Source organism: Antechinus flavipes, chromosome 1 (assembly GCF_016432865.1).
Source record: "Antechinus flavipes isolate AdamAnt ecotype Samford, QLD, Australia chromosome 1, AdamAnt_v2, whole genome shotgun sequence".
Classification (NCBI taxonomy): Eukaryota; Metazoa; Chordata; class Mammalia; order Dasyuromorphia; family Dasyuridae; genus Antechinus; species Antechinus flavipes.
Window position 1 is genome coordinate 150442386 of NC_067398.1, and position 15142 is coordinate 150457527.

General features: G+C 35.8%; 1 protein-coding gene across 2 annotated transcripts in view; it reads left to right on the plus strand.

Moving 5' to 3' along the window:
• NLN (neurolysin) overlaps positions 1–15142 on the plus strand; it is a 137960-nt gene that overhangs the window by 63793 nt on the left and 59025 nt on the right. For both annotated transcript variants that reach the window (XM_051991252.1, XM_051991251.1), the window contains exons 4-6: positions 8104–8211; positions 12619–12721; positions 13593–13753. In XM_051991252.1, the coding sequence (XP_051847212.1) occupies positions 8104–8211; positions 12619–12721; positions 13593–13753 (372 nt within the window). The remainder of the gene's footprint in view (positions 1–8103; positions 8212–12618; positions 12722–13592; positions 13754–15142) is intronic.

Consider the following 15142-nt stretch of genomic DNA (forward strand, 5'->3'; position numbering starts at 1 on the left):
AAAATGTATTATTGGAATACTGCAGACATATTCTAGAAGGATTAGAATAATGTGGGTTAATCACCACAGATGTCACTCAGGCAGCAGTCCTTGTTGAAGTATACATTGTGTCATATAATAATTTTAGAAGTTGAAAAGACGAAGACAAAAAAAGAAGTAGGGAGTGACCTTATTCTAGGACTGTAAATATGGATTCAGAAAATTTACAAGAATGAGAAATATTTTTAGTTTCCAGCAGTTCACTGGCTTATCTAGGAGCAAAGTAAGATCTCAGAATCAAAAATATACTACAAAGGAAAGGGGAATCTTTAGGTAAGAAATAAAATAAATCAGTGATGTAGCATTAAATTTGTATTTTCAAGTTTAATCATCTTAGCCCCATAGACTAGTAATAGCTATGTATCCTTTCTTTAAATAATATCAAAACTCTCAGCAACCACAGGACTGTTGTTGTACCAGTCACGTCCAACTTTTTGTGACCTCATTTGGGGTTTTCTTGACAAAGATACTGGAGTGTTTTGCCATTTCCTTCTCCAGCTCATTTTACAGATGAGAAACTGAGGCAAACAGATAAAGTTACTGGCCCAGGATCATACAGCCAGTAAGTACTTGAGCTTGGATTATGACTATTCATCATAAAAGTTCAGTTTAAGAGGAGAGAAAATATTTAGAGAACAAGGCAGAATGCCTGGAACTAAGAGATGAAATATCTTGTTTATGGATCAACCAGGAAACTAGTGTCATTAGATCTAAGCATATATAGGGCTTAGTTTGGGGGGTGGGAAATTGGGGGGGGGGGGTGTTAATGTGCAAGTAGACTCAAAAGGGAGATAGATTGCAAAGGGCTTTGAATGCCAAACAGAATATTTTGTATTTGATCGTGCAGGCAATAGGAAGCCACTAAAATTCTTGAATATATGTAAGGAGGGGAAGGAGGAAGAATTGACACAGTCAAACCTGCACTTTGAGAAAAGTCATTTTAGTGACTAAATGGAGGCTGGATTGGAACAGGGGAAAACTTGAAGCAGGCAGATCCACCACCAGCTTATTGCAACAGTTCAGGCATGAGATAATGAGATCCTGCACTAGAGTGGTAGCAGTGTCAGAGGAGAGAAGAGGTCATATAGCAGAGATGTTGGATTTGGCAACAGCTTGTATGTGGGAGGTGAGAGATAGTGAGGAGTTAGATTGTGAACTTGAGAGATTGGGAAAATGCTGCTACTTTCTACAGCCTAGTTTCTTAAACTGTGGTTCGTGATCCCATTTAGATTCTCATTACTGAATGGGGGGAAGGGGAGGTGCAAAATTATTTATTATTTGATTGTTTGATTATTGACTTATTATCAGTAAATGTTTGACCCAGAACCACGTAAAAATTTCTTGGGTAAAAAGAGGTCACCAGTGAAAAAAATTTAAGAAGCCCTGTGTTATGGTAGTAAGGAAGATAAGAGGGGGGTAGTTTAAGGGGAAAGATAATGAGTTCTTTGTACATGCTTAATTTAAGATGATGTGTAGAAGGTAGGTGGATATTTGAGATTGAAGGTCAACAGAAAGTTCTGGGCAGGATAGGATCGATTTGAGAATTATCAACATTAAAGAGAGTACTTAAATTCATGGAAGATTATAAGGTCACCAAGTGAATAGGTATGGAGTGGAGCTTTTTAAACTTTTTCTACTCATGATCCCTTTTCACCTGAGAAATTTTTACATGATCTGAGGTATATAGATATATGAAATAGGCATACAAAGTAAACATTTACTGACAAATCATAATTTCACAACTCCCACATTCAATTATAAGATCCCATATGGGTCATGACGCACAGTTTAAGAAACCGGGGTAGAGAGAAAGAAGAGTGCTTAGGACAAAGCAATGAGGGACAGTTATGATTATGAGCAGTGGTCCTCAAAGTGTAATCCAAAGAATTGTTGGGGTCTCTGAAACCTTTTTAGAAGATCTATAAATTCAAAATTATTTTTTATTTCTAAAATAGTTAATAGCTATAAATATAACCCATGTGAACAAAAAACTCTTTGAACAGATCCTCGATAGTTTTTTAACAACATGAAGATACTGAGAACAAAAGTTTGAGAACCACTGGTTAAGAGGATTCAGTAAAAGAGGTAGAGAAGGAAAGTTTGATAGTTAGAGAGGAACCTAAAGAAGAGATAGTATCAAGGAAAGTGATCGATTAGTGTCAAAGACTAGAGAGAGGTCAAGGAAAATGAGCATAGAGAAAAGGCCATTGGATTTGGCAACTAAGAGATCATTGGTAACTTTGGAGGGAGCAGTTTGCTGGAATGATAAATTCAGAAGCTGGATTATAAGGGGATTGAAAGGAAAGTAAAAGAACCTTGCCTTTTAAAAGAATTTAGCTACAAAGGGCAGAAGAGATATAGGCCAATCGCAGGGATTGAAATGAGGATTTTTCAGGATGGAAAAGACATGGGCGTATTTGTAGGGTGCTCTGAAATGAGGAAGTAGACAGGAAGAGATTGAAAATAAAAGATAAAGTGGGGATGGCAGAGGGGTCTGTTGGAATCCTTACTAACTGCTAACTAATTAGAGTTGATCTAATCTTATAAGAAGATGTTTTGGCCAGAACCTGAAACAAGGTACTAAGTAGAACTAATCAAGACAAGGCTTGTGTTCCCACCTTTACTCATTGGAGTCCACAAGTATGCTAGCTTCACAAAGTAGACTTTCTACTTTCAGGGAGTTCACACCTCCCTTAAAAGCTCATTGGGCCAGAGAGCACTATGGGAGAAAACCCATAATCCCATTCTCTCAGAAGAGGCAGATAAAAGGCCAGCGATGAGGGATCTATGGCAGAATACATTTTTTCCTCTTGGCTGGCTGATTGCGCTGGACTCGAGAGGAACGACTCTGGTGCAGAGAACATTTTGACGGATTTCAGTGGAGCTACGCCAGAAGCCCTCTCTCCGCGGCAAGTTGGTGGCTGGGCTCCCCAGAAGGAGATAAGAGAGACCTTCCATCTCTGTCTTGGTTGGAGGCAGAAGAAAGCAGAGGCAGAGGCTGAAGGACAGAACCTTTGGATTTGGAGACATCCGAAGGGCTCCAAGCCTCTAAACCGGCTGTGCTTTGAGAAGAACAGGAACTCCAACATTTGAACTCATAACAGGGGTCAATCTGTTAGAGGAAACAGGATGAGATGGGATTGCTTGGCCAGGTAGAACATTAGTTTTGGTGAAAAGTAAGGTCACTTAATCATGAGAGATAAGGGTAAAGGAGAAAGTGGCAAACAGTAGTTGAGTGATGAGGAGATAAGGAAGGAGGGAGAAGAGGGAGCTCATGGTGAATGGTCTCATTTTTTAATGTAAAATACAAGGCAAAGATCTCAACTAAGAGGGTGGTAAAAGAGTGAACCATGGAAAGTTTGAGGAGGAATGGAAAGGTTTGGAAAAGCCATGGTGGAGAGCAAGATAGTGAGCTGATAAGGATGTTCTAATAGGATTGTCTAGCATCAGTGAGGACCCAGTTGAGATTGTGTCATAAATGAGAATGGATGTATGATTTTCTCCACCTTCATTTAGCAACACATGTTTAGGAGTGAAGGCAACAAATGAATGATCCAAAGTGGAGACTTGACAAGGTGTAATGAATGACACAAAGGGACTAGGAATTCAAGAGAGAAGGACAGTGTAGACAGTGAATTGGTTTACCAAAAAGTCAAGATGAAGAAAGAGGAGAGAAGAGACTGGTTCAGAGGATCTAAGAGAGAATTGAGGAATCAAGGAGTTGGAGGTCAGAAGGTAGATGAAGAGTGGGGTTTTGTAAGGAAAGGCAGAAGGAGATATGAAAAACCCAGAGGTTATGGTCAAATAAGGATATTTCAGAATTCTTTAAACTGAAGGTATATCTATGAGTGATGGCAAGATCAAGGGTATAATTATCTTTGTGTGTGTATCTGCAATGGAGTGGAGTAGTGTAATGCCGGAGAAACTGAGGCAGGAGAGAGATTAGAGAGTTTTTAATATTTTATTAATGGGAGAGTAAGATTGACTGGACAGGACTCTCGTCTCAGATTATCCAGTCAGACAGAGATAAGTATACTGAGACCAAGGAATCCATATTGGTCCCAGGGCTGGAGGACCCAAAGAATCCAGCGTCCAGTATACAGCTGCCAGCCGCCATTCTCCAGCTATGAATGAAGGAACCCCAACTTCTTAAATACCTTTTTGGAGACAAAGAAGAGAAAGGGAGGGAAAATTTTTTTTATCAGGGAGGGGAAGCCATAAAACCTAAAAATTCCAGAGACAAAGAAGTAAAGATATCGTGGGTTATCTTGGAATATTTTAAAGGAATATTGTAAATCCATAAAAGAATCAGGAGATCTACTCTTTTATCTTGCTAATTTATAACCTGAGAGCGAATAATCCTTAGTTTTACTGGGTCAGAGACAGAACAGTTAAGGAAACTGAGACAGGGAAACTGAGTCAGGACAGTTAAAGAGAACTGTGGCATAACAGTAGTTCATGGGAAATAAGCAAGTTGAGGTGGTAAGAGAGTTTGGGGAAGAGCCAAAATGTTGATGACGTCTCCTTGCCTGAGGGCAGGAGTTGGGAAAGGGAAAACTTATGAACCATGTACTAAATCCATTGAGGAAAGAAAAAGAGTAGAGCCTTAGAGCCTGTAGACAACAGCTACCAGAATTTTAATTGGGTGGTAGATATGAATAGTATGAACCTCAAAGAAAGAAAAGTTACTACAGAGTGATAGAGATAGGGGGAGAACCTGGAAATAGCTATGGGGAACAAGAAGTATTTTAACTCCCTTGTTTCCACCAGTGAGCCTAGAAGAATGATTGAAAGTACAGTTACTAGGGGAGTGTCTAGAAAGGCTGTGTCTTTGGGGAAAGGGACAAGGGTGGTGCAGGGAAGAGTTTCAGTAATAGCTAGTGGACAGGAATGAGAGAGGAAAAGATTAAGAATGAAGGAATGTTTCTTTTATAAGGAACAGGCATTCCAGAAGAGTTGGAAGATATTTAATTAAAATTTTAAAGTGAGAAGGTTAAGGGGGATGGGAATGAGGAAGATAAGATAGCATATGTATATTTATATGCAGATATTATCAACTAAAAACTCTTCCATTATAGGTCTGGTGATAGACTTGATGTCTTATCATTTGATGCCCAACTTGATAAAGTTCAAATAAATTCATCATTATGTTGCCTGCAGGATAGTGATGATTTTTTCAACCACACCAACTCTTTTAAGTCATCTAAAAAGTTATGCTGGGAAGAATCCAGTTTGCTTCAAGTTAGGGAGTGAGTGTGCAATCCCTTGAAGCTAGGCTACTTGGTTCAGGCAATCATTCAGCTAGTTTCCATTTAACTCTTACTATGTGCCACATATTGTACTAGGCCCTTAAGCAATGAAATATAAACATGAATATCTACACAAATAATACATGCAAATGCATATGTATTCAAGTTCCTTGCTAAAAAAAATTGTTCTTAACAGTAGGAGAAAACATTTAAAAAAAAGAAAAAGAAAAGAAAATTAGAAGAAAACTGATTATCTCTGCAGGTATCAATATGAGAGTCTCCATTATGGAAATGAATGTTAGCTGCTTCAAACTCCCTGTCACAGATGGTCTTAACTCAAAAGGCTAGGAGGTGAGACAAGCACAGAGTCTGTTGTCCACCTCCTTGAAGAGCAACATGGGAAGATGGAATTGATACATTTTCTGGCAGTGCAGAGTTGTGGGGATCCCCAATTTGGTAAGAGACACACAAGTCCAATGTGAACGAATTCACGAACCTGAAAAATCTGACTGGCAAAAGGGAAATATATTGTTGGCTGAGAAGCCAGCTTTGCTTAGGAAAACTGACTCCTCAGTGGCAAAAGGTCTTGGCAGAGAAAATACAAGAGGTTTTCACTGAGAAGAAGGTCTCTCTCTTCACAGCGGGCAGGAGTCCCAGTAGGCAGCTGTGCCAAGAGGAGAGGTCCCTTGGCAAATTTCTGCAAAGATATGAGTTTAAAATTGTCTTTTATAAGATATCTGAGAATGGGGTTTCAATTGAATGAGATTCCTTCAATGTTGTCACTGTCCCTAGCCCTAGATTTCTAGCTGAATGAGACCACTTAAGTTTGAGCTAAGTAGGGAGTGGTCCTGGGCCAATTTTAATGAAACCACTTAATTGCACTGAAGAGTGGGTCTCTATCAGAGGAGAGTTTTAGACTCACCCCAAAAGTAAAGGAGGACAGTTTCAGCATTCACCTTCATCATTTCCCCCCTTCAGAATGAACTCTTTTTCTTCTAAACAAAAAGAGGTGGTGTTTGAGGAATGCCTCAGATGCTTCCATTTTTTTTTTCATTCATTTCAGTCAAAACTGACTCTCTATGATCCCATTTGGGGTTTTCTTGGCAAAGATACTGGAGTATCTTGCCATGTCCTTTTTCAGTTTATTTTATAGTTGAGGAAACTGAGGCAAACAGGATAACAACAATGAATGAAATTAATTTCCTTTTTTTTTGTGTGTGTATGTGACTTTATCATCAAGTAATACTTTTCAAAAAATGTGGCCCAATTAATTCATCTAGTCTTCATTAGGACTTAATTTAGCTCTACTTTTCTCAAACTATATATCCTTGCAGTCTGTATCTATTTATCTATGTAATGGTTTGGATTAGGTTATGACGTACTTTAGAAAACTGAGTTTCTAATCAGTTGGTGCTTGGTTTCCATGGCCACATTCTTCCTACAACACGGCTTATTTAGTCTCTAAACACCTATATTATCATTACAGGAAAGAGAAACAATTCTTCTCTAGTGAACATAGTACCAGAGAAAACTATGAGCGAAGCACAATCACAGAGGGTTCTAGGCTCCAGCATAAATTAACTTTCAGACAAATGTTGTAGAACAAAGTAAAATTTGTCTTTTTTTTTTTTTTTTTTTTTTTTTTTTTTTTTTTTTTTTTTGGCTAACAGTATATATTCAACTCGCTTTGATAGAAAAATTTAGGGAATCCTAAAATTATCATTGTATCAAAGGCCAACCATAATAAGGGAATAATATAATATAATAATACTGGTGATCAGAATCCATAATTAAATATGATTCCTGAACTTTAAAAAATCAAATTTATTGACAAGATATAAAACCTAAGAGAAAGAAAATAGTTTCAAACTTTTCTTTGAGCCTGAGATATCTGAAGGTTAAGAGATCACTAAGTACCAGCTAACAAGTTTCACATGTTAGATCTATAAAGAAAGATGTAGAATTGCTGATTCCTTCCAGATTTGACTTCCTCTTCCTCTCAGTGACAGCACATTTGCCATCTTTTCCCAGAAGGTCTAAGTGACCTTCTACTTGGCTACCTGCTTTTCTGTCATGCCCCATGTTGCCATGCAACTACTGAAGACATTTTCCATTCTCCTGCAGGGCATATCATTCTTTTAAGTGAACCTTGCTTGCATTGCTGCATGTAGACTTGTGTTAACTGCCCAGCTTTATACCTATTTATGTGATGCTGACTCATTTCCCCCAGATATTTCTGTATCCACTGTTTGCTGTATCCCCTTGCTCCCAATTGTGAAGTGACAAGAAGGGCATTAATTAAAGTTTTGCCAGACTTTTGCCCAGCATTTTAATCCTTATGTCTTTGGATGGTAGGCTGGCAACTTCTGGTTACCATCTATTTCTGCATTATATTTCCATACTTCCTATCCTATCTTCTAAGCAAAGAAGTATGACTGACATGAAATGACTGAAAATGAAATCCAGATGATCTGTGAGGAGGAATGTGGCCTATGAAAAAGAATATTCCCAACTAGAAGGGAGTGCTCTAAATTCAAGAATATACAAGAGTACTTCTGCTATTCCATTTCCAAGTGTAGCAGGCATTTCCTCCGTATTTGAATGAATATCAAGGAAATTCTAGGTGGCTTTATCTGTCCTAGGAAAACATTCTGGCATGATGAACTTTAAAATTAGGTTTTCATATATAACCTACTCTTAGTCACTTACATGTTACATAGTCCAACAGAGCTAATAAACCCTGATTTTAAAAACAAATCATAATGTACCACTGTGACCTTGTATAAGAAATGGTTTATCCCTCCTTTAATTTCAGGAAACCTGTGATCTTGAAACAATAAAGCCTGAAGCTAAGCGCTACTTAGAAAAGTCCATTAAAATGGGAAAGAGAAATGGACTTCATCTTCCAGAAGAAGTACAAAATGTGAGTTTAATTTTCTTTTCCTTCTGCCACATTTGGAAAGCAAGGACATGTTTAGATTGTTTGGGGATTCTAGATACTGGGCTGTTTGTTCCCTAACATCCATATTTAAAAACTGAACCTATAAGCTCACTTTCTGGTTTTCTCTTTGGGAAACTCTTATTGAATTTCAGGACATTAACTCTAATTGTGACTTAATTTTTCTCTGTTAGTTAATTATTTTCTATTTTTCCACCTCCCCAGCAAGATTCTAACCCTGAAGGCAGGAATCATAGCTTATTCTTCTGAATCTTTTTGCCCCTCTAACTCTCTCTTCTCATTCCACTCAGTGCTGAGTATATGTACCTGATGATTATTCACTGTTATTAAATAAGATTACTTTGCAATAGAACACCATAAATATCTACCTATCTACCTATCAATCAATCGATCTATATACATATATACACACTCATGTGTATATTTTTGAAGAGACAGAGACATAAAAGTGGAAATTAACTTTTGAGCATTGGTTCCCAAACTCTTTTATTGTGCTGTCACTATATTTTTTCCCCTTCTTTTTCCCTTCATTCTTCAAAAAAAAAAAAAAAAATTGTCAGCCAGCTCCTGTTGGCAAAATTGGCAAAACCCTGTGAAAGATTCATACATAGTTAAGATGTGGCCTCTGGCCTTGTGAAGCTTACAATATAGCAGGGAGATTGATAAAACTTGAAGGGCAGAAGAGATGTAAGTCTGAAGAGATATGCTGATGCTAGTTTAAGTTTTACATAATAGGTAATGAGGAACTATCAAAATATTTTGAGCAGAGGAATTACTTCATCAATTTTATATATGAAATAGATTAATCTGGCAGTAGTGTTCAGGATGAATTGGAGAAGGGAGAGGGGAAGGGAAGAAGCATTTATTAAGTACCTACTGACTTTGTACCATACTTTACAAACATTACCTCATTTATTTCATCTACTCCGTGAGGTAGATGCTATCATTACTCCTGTTTTACAGATGAGGAAACTAAGTTAGACGTGTGTTAAGTGATTTTCTCCAAATCACACAGCTACCAGGTATCTAAGGTCAAATTTGAACTCACATTTTTCTGACTTTAGGCCTTGTGCTCTATCCAATGAGGGACAAGATTGGTGGTGAACTGATTACTTAGAAGGATGATGCAATAAACAACAGAGATACTACTAAAGCCTGGTGGCCCTCCACTAGTGGCAATGGAAATAAAGAGGGAAAATACCCTCTTTAAAATGATATCAAGGCTTTAATAATATGTAATTGAATTGTATGGCTGTTGATGCCATTGATCTAGTTAGGAAAGTTAAAAGAAGAGTCCATTTAGTGAGGGAAACATAAGTTTTAGACTTTAAATGCCTTTAGAAAGAACTCTTTAACAACACTAGAAAACTTCCCTATGCTTCTCCAGGATTGGAAATGAGAATTTTCATCATCTATATAAGCTTGTAGAAAGATAGAGAAATAATAGATTAGAGAATAAATACTAGTTTAAAAAAAAAAAACCCAACATACACTGGGGAGAAGAGTTTTGACTCTAAGAAAAAGAATACAATGCTAATAGTACTGATATGTTGTCTTAATGCTGTTTTAGTGATATTCAGCATTCCAAAATGTAGTACAAGTAAGCATGGAATGCCACAAGACAGAATGCAGTACAGATGAGAGTCAACAGAAAGTATGGCCAGTGAGCTTCATTCAAAGAAAATTCTTGCATTAAGAAGGGATAGTCGGGGTGGGTGCTTACAAGGTCATGTTCCATTGAAATCTCAAGTGGATGAAGTGGGTTGTAGCACAGAAACAAGTAAACTCTAATGGATTTTTTTTTTTTTTTCCTGCTGAGGCAATTGGGGTTAAGTGACTTGCTCAGGGTCACAGAGTTAGGGAATGTTAAGAATCTGAAGCCAGATTTGAACTCAGGCCCTCCTGACTTCAGGGCTGGTACTCTATCCACTATGTCACTAGCTGCCCCTTTAGTGGATTTTTACAGCATTCTTACTCCAATCAGATTAGACACTGAGGGAAGTAAGCAAAAATCCTGAATGTGATGAACAGGTCAAAGTTCAAGGTATGGAACTGGTGCTGTGATTCATGTTGTGGAAATGGAGGGACAAAGACAAAGACACGTAAGATTGGACAGGTATTTGAATTTCAAACTACTCAAAGGAAGAAACTTTGATGAGGTAACCCAGGGGATTTGAACTTCTCTGCTTATCAGGTCAAGTTGGTTATTGAGGTCCTTTAACATTATTTGGAATTTGGAATTTAGTCATGGAATGAACATTAACAATCCCTACTTCTACTATAACTTCTTAGGCAAACTTAGATTTTGGCAAAAGGGGATCAGAAAGAACTTGTGGAGCTCCTTGTCCTCCCTTCCTTTCAGATCTCTATCAGAGAAGGCTAAAGATAAGGAAAGCCCATAGGATGACTTTCTGATCTTGTTAATTAATTTCCTAGAACTGCAGACTTGTTTTCTCTCCATCCTTTCCCTTTTTAGGAAAAGAAGTCTAATCAGTGAATCTCAGTTCTTATCAGAAAAACAGAAATTCAGATTTTTTTAAAAAGTCAAAACCAGTTGAAACAAGTTTTGGTAACTATTATTCAACAAACATGTTAAGGATAGTAGGAGTTTACAGAAAACTGGATACTTTATGCAAGTCCATTTATCTTTAGTAGAATTTATAACAAGCTGCCTTATTCCTTACTACACATTGCAACTTCTAATATTTGACTGCTCCTTCTCAAAATCTGATTAATTTAAGTTTGGTTACCAAAGACATTGGGGGAAAGTAGCCATTGATAGAATTTTTTTTTTTTTTTGGGCCCATGTCTTTGTTGCTTCTTGTACCACTAAGACTTTCAAAATGTAAATCATCTTTGCCCATGAAAGGTACTCCAAAAATTAGGAACCATATTAGGAACTAATATAGAGATAATTAATGCATGGCATGGAGTACAGCCTGAACTAGATTAGCATTTAATTGGGAAATGTTTAAAACAGTAAACAAAAATACTGTGCAAAATAGATAATGTTAATTTGTAGTATTCTTAGTCAGTATGAGACCAGAAGAAATCCTTTACCATTTGAGTTCTGACCTGGTAGTTTTCTTCCTAACTACTCCATATGCTGACTCTTAGTGGCAGCTAGATGGCAAAATAGATAGAGTGCAACCAGGAGGCATAGTGCCCAGAGTGCTAACCTTCTGAGTTCAAATCTGGCCTCAGATACTTACTAGCTATGTGATACTGGGCAAATCATTTGACCTCTCTCTATCAGTTTCATTTTCCAAATCTGTAAAATAGAGAAATAAGAGCTTGTCTATCTCTCAGGGTTATGAGGATCAAATAAAATAACATGTGGGTTTTTGCAAACCCTAAAGTGAGAAAAAAAATTTTAATTAGCTAGCTTCTGCATTGGGCTGGCTTTTGAAAATTTTTATCTGAGAATATAAGAAATTCTGGCTCCTGGAGCTTTCAAATTAATTGTATTCTAAATCACTTAGCTTTGACCCTACTGAAAGTTTTTATTTATTATTTCCTAATTCATTGTACATTATTTAAACTTATTTTTTTAAATAATAGCTTTTAATTTTCAAAATATATGCAGAAATAGTTTTCAACATTCACCCTTTCAAAACTTTGTGTTCCAAATTTTTCCTCTCCCATTTCCCCACTCCCTCCCCAGACAGCAAATAATCCAATATCATAATACATTTTATAATATCATCAAAATTGCTATTTTGTCTACATTGCCATTTTTTTTAAAAGAAGCTACAAATACTTCCTGAGTAATAGTTCCTTTTGTTGCATTTGAACCTTAATTTTTCAAGCACAGACTTCCTTCTCTCTTCTACTTTCTTTGTTTTGTGCATCTCTCTCCAAACTTTGGGGACCATCAGCCAATTTTTTGCAAGACAAAAATATCAAACATGTGTCAGTGAATTTAAATTAGTTTCTTATGTATAGAAAAAAAGGAATGTGTTTGGGGGAAGTTGGGGTCCAGACTTATGATTTCATTAATATGAGGAAGACATCAAGTAGAAAATCTGTCTACTTCCTACTCAGATGTATGGACATACACATAAATGCAGTTCTATAATTTCATCGATATATGTGTTTATGTATATATGTATGTATATGTGAATGTATGTATATACACATACATATAAGAATGGTAAAACATTTTATACACTTCACTAAGAAAACATTTTGTATAAGTTTGGTATAAAAACTCTTCTTTTTTAATACTTAAAATGTATTTTTGTTGAAAATAATAAATTAAAATTAAAATGTTTTAAATAAGTTAAAAAATAAAAATTTGAATATGCTTTTAAAATATATTAAAAGTTTATTTTAACTTTTGACTCTTATTAATCTTTATCCTCAATCCAGGAAATCAAAGCAATGAAGAAGAGAATGAGTGAATTATGTATAGACTTCAACAAAAACCTCAATGAAGATAATACCTTTCTTATATTTTCTAAGGAAGAACTTGGTAAATATTGAAATTTCATAGATTTAAACGATTAGATGGTATGGTATAGGTTAAATGGTATATGATCATATAGGCAAGTTCTTTATTAAATTGTGCTTCAATTTATTTTTCATATTGAAATTAAAAAGTAAAGATTGAGAGAACCTTAAGAAATTATTCATTACAATTCAAAAAACTTTAGAATTCTGATCATTACAGTGATCATCTCTAATTCAGAAAAATGTTGATGAAACATAGTCCCTACCTTTTGACATAAGTTGTGAATTAAACCTGTATAATGAGACATATATTTTTGGACATGACCAATATGAGAATTTGTTTTGCTTAACTATGCTTTTTTTTCTTATAAGGATTTTGTTGTTTTTGTGTTTTTTTCACTGGAGAGGAAGATAGGAAGAAAAAAAATGCTTGAAAATTGAAAAAAAGATTTAATTACAATTCTTAAAAAAGAAGTCATTTATTCTGTTACCCTTTCTTTAGACTGAGCCATGTTCAAACCACCCCCAATTGCAGACAAATTTTAAAGATTTCCAAAGGAGAGTTTCCAGCTTCCCTGAGTAGTACTCTTTCTGGTGTTTAGCAAATATTCTGCTTTTATTCTAATAGATGAGTTAAGCAATTTTCCTCTTTTTCTGTTCTATATCTATTTTAGTTTGATTTTCTAACAACAAAGTGACCTTATAGGAACAGTTAAGCATATTCATAATTAGAATACCTCACCCTTAGGATATTGTGGGAATTTATCTTGTTCTTATTTTCAAATTCACTTAATTTCCAAATGCCTGGAGATTTTTATAGGCTCCCTGCCAATTCTGCAGTAGACTCATCTTTAAGGTATGAAATTAACATATGAGAAAATTGTGTTTTGCAGGGGCTCTTCCTGATGATTTTCTTGACAGCTTAGAAAAAGTAGAAGATAACAAATATAAAGTTACCTTAAAATATCCCCACTACTTTCCTGTCATGAAAAAATGTTGTATCCCAGAAACCAGAAGGAAGATGGAAATGGCTTTTAATACAAGATGCAAAGAGGTATGATAAATGTTTGCATTTATGCTTTTTGACTTACAAATGATAATGAAAGGGGTTTACTTTCTTGATCAGAATTGCAATAAACTTTTGTAGATGTATTTTCCAATTTGAGAATGATTCATGTTTTTTTATTCTAATTAGCTGACTCAACTCTGGTTATTTTATTTCCTGATGACTCCTCCATTATGGAATAGATATAAAGAAACTGAGAAAGAAAGAGGAGAGGTGGGAAATAGAGGAATAAAGCTAGAGACAGAAAGAGAAGAAAACTTAGTTGGTGTTAGCATTCTGGGAAATTTTATTTATGTTTCTTCAGTCTATATATTTTTTGATGTGAATGGAACAAACTGTACCTTCAAAAGGTCAGGCTTCTAAGTCTGTCCTAAAATCTATTGTGTAATCATTTGGATCTATTTTCCCTTTAATAGAACATGTGTCTGCTTTCTTTATCAACCTTATCAAACTAGTTTTCAGGAGTAACTGCCAAGTTGATCAAGTGTACCCTTGCTGACAATTTTTATAATTCACATATCTGAAGAAACTTTTCTATCAAGGATATAAGAGGTTGTTTTTCTGAATCTATATTTAGAAAATGCTTTCCATTGCAGAAGTCACTCTAATCTGTGTTAGAAGGAAGGTTATAAGATTTTAGCTTTAAAAATTATATGCAGGCGTTCTGAATATGAAGTTTTGTTTATAGATAGTTCCTTTAAAATATATTGGGTTTTAGTCATCTTGATAAGTAGCAATGTACAGTCATTTCATATTTTCTGATAAATTTCAGCCTTAAGTTCTGGGAAGCAGTGGGCATATTTGTCAGTTAGATCAAATTCACTTCTATTTAAGCACAGATACCATTGACTGGAAATGTTAATGTAATACACAGCGTTGGAAAACTTGTTTCTACTTTTAAATTTTAGTTAATTAATCTTAGTAAGTATTTACTTCTTCATTTTGTTTATGTAATAGTATTATTATTACTCCAAAAAGAGTTTAAGCCACTTCACCAAAAACTCTAACTTTGGTGCATACAGCATTTTCTATGAGAGGAAATGTAGTACAATGGATAACAGGGTGGCTTTGAGGTCAGAAGGACCCAGATTCAGTTCTGGGCAAGTAGGGCAAGGCACTCTGGATGCCTGTAAATCTATACCAATGGAGTGCATTTCCTCACCAGGACTTCCCTACAATGATTAAATCATATATCCTTCAAAGAAATCTGGCATTATAAAACAGAAGATTTTAAGAAGCAGAAGAGCATATAGGATAAAATAGATGAGGAAAGGGATAGAAAGACCACATCTCAGTGAGAGTCAAACCTGAATAAAAAGCTGTCATCATTAGCCATGCCCCATTCCCCACTCAAATCCTACCACTAAGGTTCTTGCA